Raw genomic sequence first — 12,209 nt, 5'->3', positions numbered from 1 at the left:
ATTTTCTGACATTTTATAAATAAAATGTAAAAATAAAACATTTTATAAATAAAATGTTCAGTGAAAGAAATATCTGAGAAACTTTTGTATCATACTGAATTTTCTAGCACCGCTCAAGCCACAGGAAGAGAAAAGCAAAGCACACATGGACACACACAGATCTGATGTTACTTACAACAGAAAGAGGAACAATTTTCTTTTAATAGTCTTGACTCATATTTGTACAATAATGTGTTATTTAGTCAAACTAGTGATGTGATGCGAGTGCTTCCTGTTGACAGTGAATCAAACAGGTGCATCATTTGTGTTTTCTGCTTTGTGAGGCAACTGCAAGATTTTGTTTTGTCTTTTTTTTTCCCCGTGTGATGAAATCTCTAATGAAAAATGATGCAGCATAACAATCACGGTGTGAGCTAATGAATTCACACAAACACAAACCAACCCAGAGATATGCAGCCAATTTAGTGAGCACGAATCTAATTCTGGATTTCACCCTAATCAAAAAAGATGTAATTAATTAATCAGATAATTCACTGCCACGCATGGCAGGACACACATCTGTGCACTGGTAATGGGGAGGGAGAGAGCGAGAGAGAGAGGGGGAAGCTGAGCTGTGCGGCGCTTGTACTTCCCTGTAGCCAAGCTCGTCAGCAGTGCTGGAATCCAGTGCAGCTTTAAAAAAGGTCCAGCTCTCCCAGACGCTCTGATAGCCTCTCCTCTGTACTGTATGTGTGCTCTCAGCATGTGAGTACAGTGCGGCGTGTCGAAGGGATGGAAAGATCTGAAGCTGTTTGTGGTAAAGGAGGTGACATGAGGGAGGCCGTGCCTGTACAAGACAAACATAAACTGTGCCACTTCATCTGAAAACAATGGGGGACAGGACACTGAGTGTGTTCTCATCCACATCTCCATTGTCTACCCTCCTCTTTTACTCCTCCTCTGAGCATGGAGCATAAGAGGGGTGAAAGGGGGAGGGGAGGAGAGGAGGAGGGGGAGCAGCAGTGGGGGCAGTGGGGGTCTGGCTGTGTTCTTTCTCCTCTGTCTGTGTGCGAATGCACAGACGGTTCAGTAGTAATTTGATGTGTGTCCCCGGGGACATTTGATGGATTAAAGCTAAGCAGCTCCATTTCGCAGCACCACCTGATCTTCCACTGCCTGTGCCCCATATAAAGGCTGGCGTGATTGCTGATCTCAGCTAGTCTGACAGTCTCTCTCTCTCCCTCCTCTCTCTGTCTGTCTCCATCTCTTCTCTTCCTCACTGGTCCCTTAAGCCTGCTGCATCACAGGAGCTATCCAGTGCTGAACAGGATCGCTTTTATTTTTTATTTTTTTATTTTTCCGGGGGAAGCTGGGGGAGCCAGAGAGTATCACACAGCATTGCCGGCAGCCTTGTTGTCCACTGGTTTCCATTTTCTTTCTTATCTTATGTTTTTGGCTCTTGTCTTCACATTAACCACAAGGATTATCATCAAGCCAGCTCTGCTTGTGTGCTTCCTCAGAAGGGTCTTTTCAGTTCTCTCATGCGTTTTTCTCAGCTCTGTGTTTTTATCCATTGAAACATGCCCCGCTCATTTTTGGTAAAGAAGATCAAGCTTGATGATTTCTCTTCGTCCAATGTGGCCACTTCCAATCATCATCACCACCTGGACGACTCGTTCACTTTTGCACGCTCCATCACAGACTCGGTGACCAGCCTCGGGGTTCGTCTCAGCGAGAATGGTGAGTTAACATGCCTCCAGTCCGAGCTGCTCCAGTTAAAGATGTGCTAGCGCTCCTGCCTGTAAACAGCTCCGGTGCTGATTTCAGCATGCCTGATATTTCCACACTTAGCACAGATGGTATCTTCTTTTTCTTTGTTGTTGAGTGAGAATTTCCTTTGAGTCAGCCAACAGCATGCTTGTAGCATGTAAATTAATTTAGATGTTACATTAAGCCAGCTGATTTTTGCACTGGTATCCTAAATAATCCTCTCCAGAGGCACCCCACCCCCACCAGTGTGCTCCCAGACTTTTGTTTTTTGACTCTAGTGAAGGACAGACGCAATTCAGGTCAAAGCCACGGATTAGTTTATGTAAATAGGGAGCAAAACGTGTGTCTAATCAGGAGAAGCTCCTGTTACGTATTTGTATGACTGCACCAACCTGTGGTGGCTGAACGCACATGGGCTGACTATATCTGGTCATCATGTGGACTAAAAAAATTCATGAATATGAGCGATGAGCATCAGATGATACATTTGTCCTTAGCTGTTATTGTCCTTGAGTTCCGATCACGGTCCGATCCTCCCTTGCCCCCCTCTTCCCATCCAAATGGAGCATGCACAGTCTCCCCACCCCCATCGCTCCACTACATCTTTCTCTTCCTTCCAGGCATTTGAAAACTAGCAGGGGTTAGAGTTTCAGCCGTGCAGGCCTATCGCCGCCACAAGAGACATTAACACAGTGTACAGTAGAGCCAGGAGGGAGGTGGGGAGTTGGGTTAAAGGGATAGTGAGGGGAAGGAGAAAAGGGAGACAAAAATGCTTGGGGCAGCAATGAGGCCGATCACGTGACAGATGTACAGTAAACACGAAGAAAGGCACATAGCTGCACTGTGGACACCACACTCACTGCTCGCACTAAGCTCCCGTCAGAGCTGTGAGGCGACCTTCACTTTCACGGTCCGCTTTAAGCCTGCCGCTTCCATTTTGTGGCCACGTTTGGTGGGCCATATGTGAGTCTTTGTTGTGGTTTCTCGGGATGTTTGCATGGCGAGAGAGGCTTCACGGTCCACGGCTAAATGCTGTGTTCATACCCACCTGTTATTCAACCTTGTCAGCAACAAGGTGAAATTCAAAAGACGGGGGATTTAAAAAAAAAAAGTTATTCGGGGCAAAAGAGACTGAACAGGTTTACAAAACTCTAAATAACTTCCAGGTGAAGACTAAAAAAAATTATGTCTGTTAAAACGTTTTTATATATTTAATCATATAGTGCAGCTTACACTAATTCTGTTTTTTAGTTTTCCTTCTGCAAGATTTAAAATAATTAGAAATCCATTTGTATAATTTTTGTCACTCTCTATTGTTCTTGAATCTATTGTTCAACACCGTGAATAATGCATTATATTAAAAAGAAAGAAAACACAATAAGGCAAAACATTAATTTTGACAAAAGGTATTTAATTCTAACAAAAGAATTGTTCTTTTCATGCCGAGTTAAAAAAAAAAAGGTAAAAAAAAAAAAGAATCCTCAGCGTGGCTGAAATCCCTAACATCAGCACTTCTGCCGTGCCAGGAGAGTTTCTTCCCCCCATTGTGGAGACATTTGACTTGAGTGTCTGTCGAACAACAAAGAGGGGTGGCTGAGAGGGTCCATTAATTACATGCTTGCTTTGCATTACAGAAATGAGTCTATGGGCTGTAAAGGCTGATACAGCTCGAGTCCTAAAGCTTCGTGTCTGACCTTGGGTAATTGAAACATAGTAAACAATTCCGCTTATACTGATGCAGCAAAGTATGCTTTGCTGATAAAAAAAAAAAAAAAGCAGAAAAAGCCCATGCTGCGATTTGTAGCATGCAATTATATTCATAACATTTAATAGTGTGGCTGCAAAACAGGTGGATTTAATTTCTGAAGCAGAAGCAGCACTTGCCTATTTAACTGTAATTATAAGAATATGTTTTTAAAGGATAAATAAACATGTGTTTTTTCTAATAATCTGGTTTTGAAAACAAGTGTTCCTCTCTTTCTGACAAACACCATCTGTGCATTTAAAAAAGTGAAGCCATGCAGTGCAGCACAATAATGTGTGCGCAGGCCTGGTGTTTTCCCTGTCCCCGGGTGTCATGGTCATGTCTTTGACAAAGTGGGTGTGTGAACTCAAACCCTTGGGAATGGAGACGCTGCAGTAAGAGAGCACTTCAACTGATTTCTTAATGGCTTGTTTCTTGGAGGTACTTCAGTGTGCTCACTGCTGCAGACAGGTGACCTTCTTCACAAAAAACGTGCATGATGCCATTTTGCACAATATCAAGCACGCACTCAATAGACTGCTATTGTGTGTTGCAGGTACTTGATCTGTTTCTTGCATTATTTCTGTCTTCTCCAGCACTCAGCTGTTCTAACAGCTGCACTATTTTTACAGATGATAGCCTATTGATCACTTCAAAACTTTGAATTTCATTAAAAAAGAAGTCAATACCTAATTTCCACTGCTTGCTGCACACGGTGCAGGAATGGCTTTTTTTCTGCAGTTATGCACTATTTGTCAGGGGAAGGAAATTTCACCACATTTTATGTTTGCTCGCTTATGTTTAACCTATAGAATATCAAGCCTGAAGGTAGTATATGCTCCAGAGATTCATAACGTAAGGCTAGATCGAGTTACGTTTTGATGCATTTAGCTGCCAGCCAGCCTTCTAGCTCCTGTAGCACTGAGCTGCTTCGGAGAGAAAGGAAAGACTTGAATGATGCCAATAAAATATATCACTCTGAAACCATGCTCTGCGCAGTTTAAATCACTTAGGGGCCTTGCTCTACTGCATCATGTTTAAACCTGCTTGAAGAAGTAGCACAAAAGACCTGCATTAGATATGCATGTATCACATTAGTCTGTTTCACAACAAGCAAAGAAACACATTTAATTTGTTAAACCTGTATAAAAAGCTTTAAAATAAAATAGTAAAAAAAGGGGAGATTTTTATTCTAGGATTTAGTCTTAAAATATAATTCTCTTTGATGTCAGCAGTCGCAGTGAAAGACGGGCCAGTCAGTGAGCCTACTACATTTAAGAAGGATTTTAATATGCATCTTCCTACACAGGAGACTTCTTTGATGAGCTATTATCTAGCGCTCATCTTTATTGTAAAATTGCAACCTCTCTAAACGCAGCTGAGCTTGCACGTTTCCCTGCATCACTGAGCTATTGTCTGTACAACCTGTGGGTTGTGGAAAAAATGAAATTAGCTCTGCCACTCAGTCTTTCACCATCATGCAACACTACAATCATGTAATCATTAGCATGTCACTGTGTCCTTACTCATCACAACCCTTGGCCAACTGTGTTTGTGTGTTTCTCTTGTCCAGGATACATCCAGGATTACATCACGCCATCTGTATACCAGGGGGAGAAGAAGATGGAGCACAAGCTTGCTTCACCAGTGTCAGACCCCCTGTACACCCAGGTGAGCAGCGGAGGGGAGTACTGTGACCCTGACCTGAAGCACCCCGACAGCCCCCAGTCTGGCATGACCGCCAGCGGCTTCTACACTGGTGAATCGGAGGCCCTGGCCGAGGGTTACACCATGGATGCCTTCTTCATCTCTGACGGGCGCTCGAGGCGAAAGGGAGATGGGGAGAGTCGTGGTGGAGGCTCCAGAAGCAGCAGTGCCAACGGTGGGGCTCAGGAGAGGGGAGCCGGCACGCCTCGTCACACCTGCAATGAGTGCGGCAAGACGTACGCCACCTCCTCCAACCTCAGCAGACACAAGCAGACGCATCGCAGCCTGGACAGCAAGATGGCCCGCAAGTGTCCCACCTGTAGTAAAGTGTACGTATCCATGCCAGCGCTGGCCATGCACATCCTCACCCACGACCTCAAGCACAAGTGCGAGGTGTGCAACAAAGCCTTCAGCAGGCCGTGGCTGCTTCAAGGTCACATGCGCTCACACACGGGGGAGAAGCCCTTTGCCTGCGCCCACTGTGGCAAAGCCTTTGCTGACCGTTCAAACCTCCGCGCCCACATGCAAACACACTCTGCCTTCAAACACTACAGATGCAAGCGCTGCAATAAGACCTTCGCTCTCAAGTCCTACTTGAACAAGCACTATGAGTCAGCTTGCTTCAAGGGCTCTGCAGACGAAGATGACTCTGGATCAGACAACTAACCACAAGGAAGAAGTAAAACACTGAACCCCTGTTGTAGGTTCACAACCAATAACCCTGTTCACTCTGCCCTCCATGCCTTTTTTCTTCCCTTTTTTTAGAAAGCAATATTTTCACTGAGATTACGTGAAGAAACTCTAATGATTATGGCAAAGACAATTTCAGAAGATGCTGGATTTTTTTCCCTGCACAGTAGCTAATCGTCCACAGAAACATACAATCAAACAACCTTCCCCCAAATAGAGACTGTAGATGATAGATGTACACAATTCAGCAACATGCTTGCCACGGATGTGGGAACATGGAAACACACAAAGACATGCGTGCACACACAGACACACACAGACACACACACACGATAATATATGAGGCCTGGCATGTGAATTTTTATCAATGACTAATATGATATTGATATCAATAGTAATAATATTTAGAATCCTGATATTTTATAGGAAATAGTAATGAAAAAAGAAAAAAAACATAAAAAAGGACTAACAGTGTTCTTTTGTTTTTTAGAGACAAAATGACCTCTTGTATTTTTATGCTGCTTTTTATTTGCTAAGAATTGAATTCTTTTGCAACTGCCAACATGAACTTTTTATGAAAATGTGAACTATGACAGTATTTGCAAAAAAGGGAGATCATTTTAAAAGGTAAAACACACAAACCCCTTTTCCACACCAGTGTTTCAATTCAATGGATGTTATTTTTCTATTTGATTTTTCTAAATTTATTTTTTTGTGCTGATTATCCCTTCTTAATCAAATGCTTCTTTGTAACTGTGGGTACTCACAAAAAAAAAAGCCGAGTTAAATAAGCTATTTAAGATCATAGGTCATCCAATTCAATTCTGCAAGAGCAGTGGTTTTAAAACGTTGGCCTGTTGAACAGGTTATCACGCACTCCGCCTGATCAAATTCATAGTCTCACCCTGATGCACAGACACTGAGAGCCAGACCAAATGATCTCGTCGTTATAATAAGTGCCATGTGCGGTTGACTCGTCTATAGCAATGAAAACTCGTTGTTCTTCCTCCACCGTGGTGGCTTCCATAAACTCCAGTCTTTACGAGCAATCTTCACCCAGTGTTCGAGGTGCTCCCCCCCCTCCGCCAGTGTTACCTCAGAGTGAAGGTATGGACTCACCCACCCTCAGTTACAAAGTGACAGTCAAATTTTTCTGTTTGTCTGTTTTATATGTCGCTAAAAGCTCCGCCCACAGTTTAGATGCATCCCATCTATTTATCATGTAAATACTTTATTTATTTACCTATTTATCTATCTATTTATTTATTTACCTGATTTTGTGTATTTATTGAAGACTTGCTTATTTATCATGTATTTATTTATGGTTTATAATTTTTAAAAAAGGAACATCCATTGACCTTGTAAGATGCTGCTGATTTTCAAAGAAAATGTTTATATGCATGAAAACTGTAGAGAGTCCATGGGACTTAGTTTTTTAAAGAGGAACAATGTACAGTAGCAGCGCTAGAAGACTTCAAATGAATGACTGCAGAAGTATTTTTGTTTTTGTGGCAATAACTTACCTGACATAGCAATTGACATGTATAACAATCATAACTCCACCTAGGGCAATAAAATGAAACAACTTTATCTCACGGTTTCTCCAAAGTCCACCTCCCCCTCCTCTTCCTCCTCATTACTGAAGATTTTCCGGGACTTTCTGTCTTTAAATCTCAGGCGACAAGGAATTTTTATAAACGGCCGACATAGACATGGATGTAGATGTAAAAACAAGTCAAATGATGTAGGTGTAATTAAGTTACACCAAGTCTGCAAAGGTGAAAAAGCAATAATAATTGTGAGAAAGTATCAAAATCTGTTCGTATTCACCTGAAAGTATTACTGTTGTTCAGACCAAGCAGGTGCAAAAATATCTTCTGGCAGCTTGAGTAACTGAATTGCTAGAAGGTTTACAATAAATCTCATTTAACACACTGACATAATAAAGCAATTAAATATAGTTAAATAAAGTCGCAACCGATCCCAAACGTGTCACGTGCCGTTGAAGGAAATCTCTGAGGCAGAATAAAGCTGGCTGCACGTACATCTTAACCAGCACTAATGAAAATGATCTTGACATGAACTGCCTTGGTGGAGAAAGTTTTCAAGACTGTTGCAATAAAACGACGCGCTGTAATGCACTTCTAACTCCCACATCATTTGTCCCGCATCCCTCCCCACCCCAACAGCCGTCCTCATCCTGTCCCAACTGCTTCTAAACAGACGCAGCGAGGATGAGATGTGCTGAAGTGGGATTGGCGGAGGGTGGCGGAGTGTGGGAGGATAACAGGTGTTTGCAGACAGACTGCAGATAGGGAGCGTAATTGAGTCGGTGAGCGACCTCCAAGGGGAAGGTCAAGCACCAGCAGGCAAATGCACTGTCAGCTATTTGCATATTCCAAATGGATGGCACGATCACAGTAATGCTGAGCTTGCCCTTAATAAAACAAAAACACAATGCTGAGGATAAAAGAGCGTAAAGATGAGCTTCTGCTCTGTTTGTCCGTCCTCTCCTCCCCGTTTCACCATCATCCTGTCAATGCTCGCCTAACCGCTACAGCTGAATCACTGCATGAGAGCATCCAAACCACCTGTCTCCTGATTAACTTGCCGAACACACGTCGCTGTATTAGTGAACTAATGCAGAGATCACTGCTTCCAACTTATTCTATGTTTTACATTTCACCATGGCATATAAGGCATCTCCAAAACCTTTACTAAGGCAGAAGGCACCGAGATCATTAAAAAAAGATTGATTGGACATATATTATACCTGTAGGCTTCTATCTAAAACTGCGAGTATTACAGCTAGTCCTCAGAGAAAATACTAATTGCAGAGAGGGAGGCACAATTTGATTCCAAACTACTGATTTAGACGTAGGGAAACATTGTTCCTCTTTGATAATTTTGTAAATATATTTGTAAATATATCACAGCAATAATATGACAATGCATGTAGACATTTAATTGCTCTTTTTCTATTCATGCTGTCTTTTTTTATTTAAAGAAAAAAAAAAGACAAATACAGGTACCAATTGCAGTCTGGGTGGCCACGTGAATCAGGGAGTGTCTTGATTAAAAAGCTATCTGTTGTAAGTTACAAACAAAAAAACCTTCAAACTCTGTGTATTCTCAAAGATTTGATCATGTTCTGTTTTTCTTTTTAGTTGTATTTTTTTTCTTTTTAATTTATTTTCTTCTATTTATGTGCCCGGCTTGGCTGCGCAATGAAAAAGTGCCAAAAAGTATGATTTCCATGACAAAAGCCTTCAACATATGGTTGGCTGCTTGAAACCTTCCATATGGTCCTCAAAGAAAAAAAAAACTGATTAAGATTTTCCACTTTCATCCTCTCTTTCTCTCTATTTATCTTCCTTCTCTCTCTCTCTCTCTCTCTCTGTCTTTCTCTGTTCCAGCTGAGTATGAAGAAACTTAAGCCATGATTGCTGAGGGGTGTTTTGATTTTATCTTGTTCTGCTACAATTAATAATGATGACAACAATAGCAATGATAACGTTAATAAAAACAATAGCACAAGGAACCTGCAAGTCCACTCTTCCCTTTAAAACAGTCAAATATGATTTTATTAAATGATAACGGGGTGTTTTTGTGTTTTTATTATCAACACATGCACACACACATGTATCCTGCAGATGTTTTCCCACACACTTAGAAAATGGCCAGCCTGGTATCTGTTTGGAGTATCCCTTAGTCAACATTAGCAGAGTGAGTAATTGTAATTATGACTATAATGTGCCATCAGCTGTAGCCTCCTCTGTCAATGTTTGAGGGATTTTATGAGCTTTACTGTCAATTTACTAACTTTTAATTTCACCGCTCGGAGGCACAGAAATGCCAATATCCTTTGTTTTTCACAACAGCTCGGAACGGGAGTGGTCAGAGGACCTGACAGCACCAATGTAGCTTTGAATAAGAGTTCCTGAGATGTCGGCGTTATCAAAAGCAGAGGCATCTGTTCCACCACTATTAAGCCCTTCCTGGTCATTAAATTTTAATGGAACATTGATTTTATGCTGGAACTACTCTTTCTGAGTGACTCAAAAGCCAGAGAAAAATATGGAACAAAATAAAAATGAATCATGACAGCGAACAGGGATTATTATTCTGGGGCTTTTCTTGATTGGTTTCCAGGGAATATACAACACTTGAATTCAATCGCTTGTGTCCTTCAGTGTCCTCCAGCAGCACAGCAGCAGTATAATGAGACAGCAGGCAGAGCAGAGCAGGGGCTCAGAAACAAGACGCTTAGCTGCACACTCCTTCCTTCAACATGGGGAAGCGGTGATTATCCTGGCTCCTGCCTCCATGGTAGTTATCCTAAAGTTAAACACGTAACAAAATAAAGCGGCATATTGGTTTTCACGTGTGGAGTCAAATGACAAGTTTATAGCCAAGTGCTGATTAAGCTCGCAGCACTGCAGACCGCACATCAACATTCACATGCGGCGCTCACTCAAACTTTACCCCGGCAGATGTTGTCCCTTATCAGATTTTATGATGAAAGTAAATAACTGATTTCATTACACGGCAATGGACTGTAAAATGGGGACCCACAGAATCCAATTACATCACCCATGGGTGTGCTGTGTGTGTAACAACAGCCACTGTGAGCGATCGCCATCAGGAGGCAGGTAGGGCAACTGTGGCCCTGCATACTATATCACACCCCCTCATCTGCAACGCTCCAAAACCCGGCACACAGCCAGCACCTCCCACTGCCCTCTCGCTGGCAGCAGATCAGGTAAATTATTTAAAACAACCTGCAAAATTGAGCGTGCTACACCCACACTTCAAAGATATTGACTTGAGAACACCATCATCTTCTGAGTGACTGTCTGAGAGAAAATATTTCTGCCTTCTGAAGGAGTAAGGGGTTAATAAAATGCTACCGCACAAATCTAGAGCAACAGGAACCGTTAAACCTCGCACACTGGAAAAAGGGTAACACTGCACACAAAATGAAGTAGCTGTGTTTTCTTTACTAATACGTCAATATATTTGCCAATTTTGCTAATATGTTATCTGCCTTAATCATGCAGCGTTTGATAAAGGTTTGATTACAAAACTGTGATTTAATTTTTTTTTACTATATTATGACATTTGTTAGATTAATCAGTAAATTGGGAATCTAATAATAACAATAATCTTTAAAGTATAGTATGTGCTCTGTCCAGCATGATCTTGTCTAAAAAGTTGAACTTTAAAAAAATCTATCAAATAGAAATTAACCTGGAAAAATTTTAATACTCAAGTATCTGTGCAAGAATTTTTAAAGCAGAAGTACTAAAATACTTTGTTGTTGAATATTTATTTTAATTCTTTAGCGGCTTTTAAATGAAAGATTTGAATATTTAAAAAATCCAAAACACTCCTTTCCTATATTTTAAATATAAACTAACTGAAAAAAAACATCTGCAGTTTTTTTTTTTATTATTAATTTGATGTAGTTCAAATTCTGATTTGCTACTCTGCACAGGAAAGTCATACACAGGCTATTGTGGTAAACACGGCAAACAAGCAGAGCTTAAACAACAATTTTGTTAATCAGTGAGTCCTTTCAGGTGCTCGCTCCCAAACATTTCCAGGTTCTGGCTTCTGACATGTGAGACAAAAGAGTTTTATATAAATAAATATTTCAGTGTTTGGGGCACATGCCGAGATCTCTTTTTTCCCCACTGTTCATGGAATAAATGGCTCATTAATTCATCAAAGATCGGTCATAAAATAGACATGGATGCTCCTGCTGAATTTACAATCACTCTTTATTTCAGTTGCTGCAGGTGTCTCTCAGTTACTGGCTGGTGAAAAAGCAAACAACTAATCATTTTTGTAATTATCTAAATTATCATTAACTAATTCAACTCTCCTTTATCTGGTGCCGGCCCTTGCTCTGACCCTTTTCATACATCTGGCGCCATCTGTAGGCTGTTCACCAACTGTCAGCGTAAACAAAAAAAAAAAAAAAAAAACAGGCTTTGATGTTGATGACAGTGCTGTCAGTTCAACTGGATGATTCAGCTGAAGGAGAAAATCTGCTCTGCATCGTTTTCAAGCTCCTAAAATCCACATGCAAACAGTGCCCCACTGCATAACCAGCAGGTATGCACCCTGACCAAAGTCACTCAACAAGAGGTTGGTAAAACCAGCCAGGACCAACCAACTGTAACTGCCCCTTTAAGAGCTAACAGTTTGTCTTTTCACATTCTGCATCACAGGAGAGATGCTCATTAAAAGCGCCTCCATTCCTCACTGTTTCATCAAGTGAGACTGCCAAGCTCTTTAACTCAGTGTTCTTGAT

At 41.4% G+C, this 12,209-nt stretch overlaps 1 protein-coding gene and 1 long non-coding RNA gene across 4 annotated transcripts in view; one reads left to right on the top strand and one right to left on the bottom strand.

Annotated features, from left to right (window-relative positions):
• Positions 1–12,209, bottom strand: part of LOC309697100 — a 52,309-nt gene that overhangs the window by 35,790 nt on the left and 4,310 nt on the right. The window contains exon 3 of one of the 3 annotated variants that reach the window (XR_014273754.1): positions 9,848–10,228. The exons of the other annotated variants lie outside the window; for them this stretch is intronic. This is a non-coding gene — a long non-coding RNA (uncharacterized lncRNA). Of the gene's footprint in view, positions 1–9,847; positions 10,229–12,209 lie in introns of those variants that run through there. 3 annotated transcript variants of the gene reach the window in all.
• Positions 92–9,431, top strand: scrt2 (scratch family zinc finger 2). Its single transcript, XM_082520163.1, has 2 exons — positions 92–1,719; positions 5,067–9,431. The coding sequence occupies exons 1-2, from the start codon at positions 1,560–1,562 to the stop codon at positions 5,864–5,866; spliced, it is 960 nt and encodes a 319-aa protein (XP_082376289.1). The 5' UTR covers positions 92–1,559; the 3' UTR covers positions 5,867–9,431.

The sequence above is a fragment of the Aulonocara stuartgranti genome (assembly GCF_965226115.1).
Source record: "Aulonocara stuartgranti genome assembly, chromosome: 20".
Classification (NCBI taxonomy): domain Eukaryota; kingdom Metazoa; phylum Chordata; class Actinopteri; order Cichliformes; family Cichlidae; genus Aulonocara; species Aulonocara stuartgranti.
Note: the sequence above shows the minus strand (reverse complement) of the source record. Positions and strands in the feature narration are given on the sequence as shown.

What these genes read in the sequence shown, in the direction of transcription:
- scrt2 (XM_082520163.1), top strand. Translation starts at nt 1,560, where the DNA reads ATGCCCCGCTCATTTTTGGTAAAGAAGATCAAGCTTGATGATTTCTCT. An exon ending in GGTTCGTCTCAGCGAGAATG is followed by an intron (nt 1,720 to 5,066) that starts GTGAGTTAACAT and finishes TCTCTTGTCCAG; the next exon opens with GATACATCCAGGATTACATC.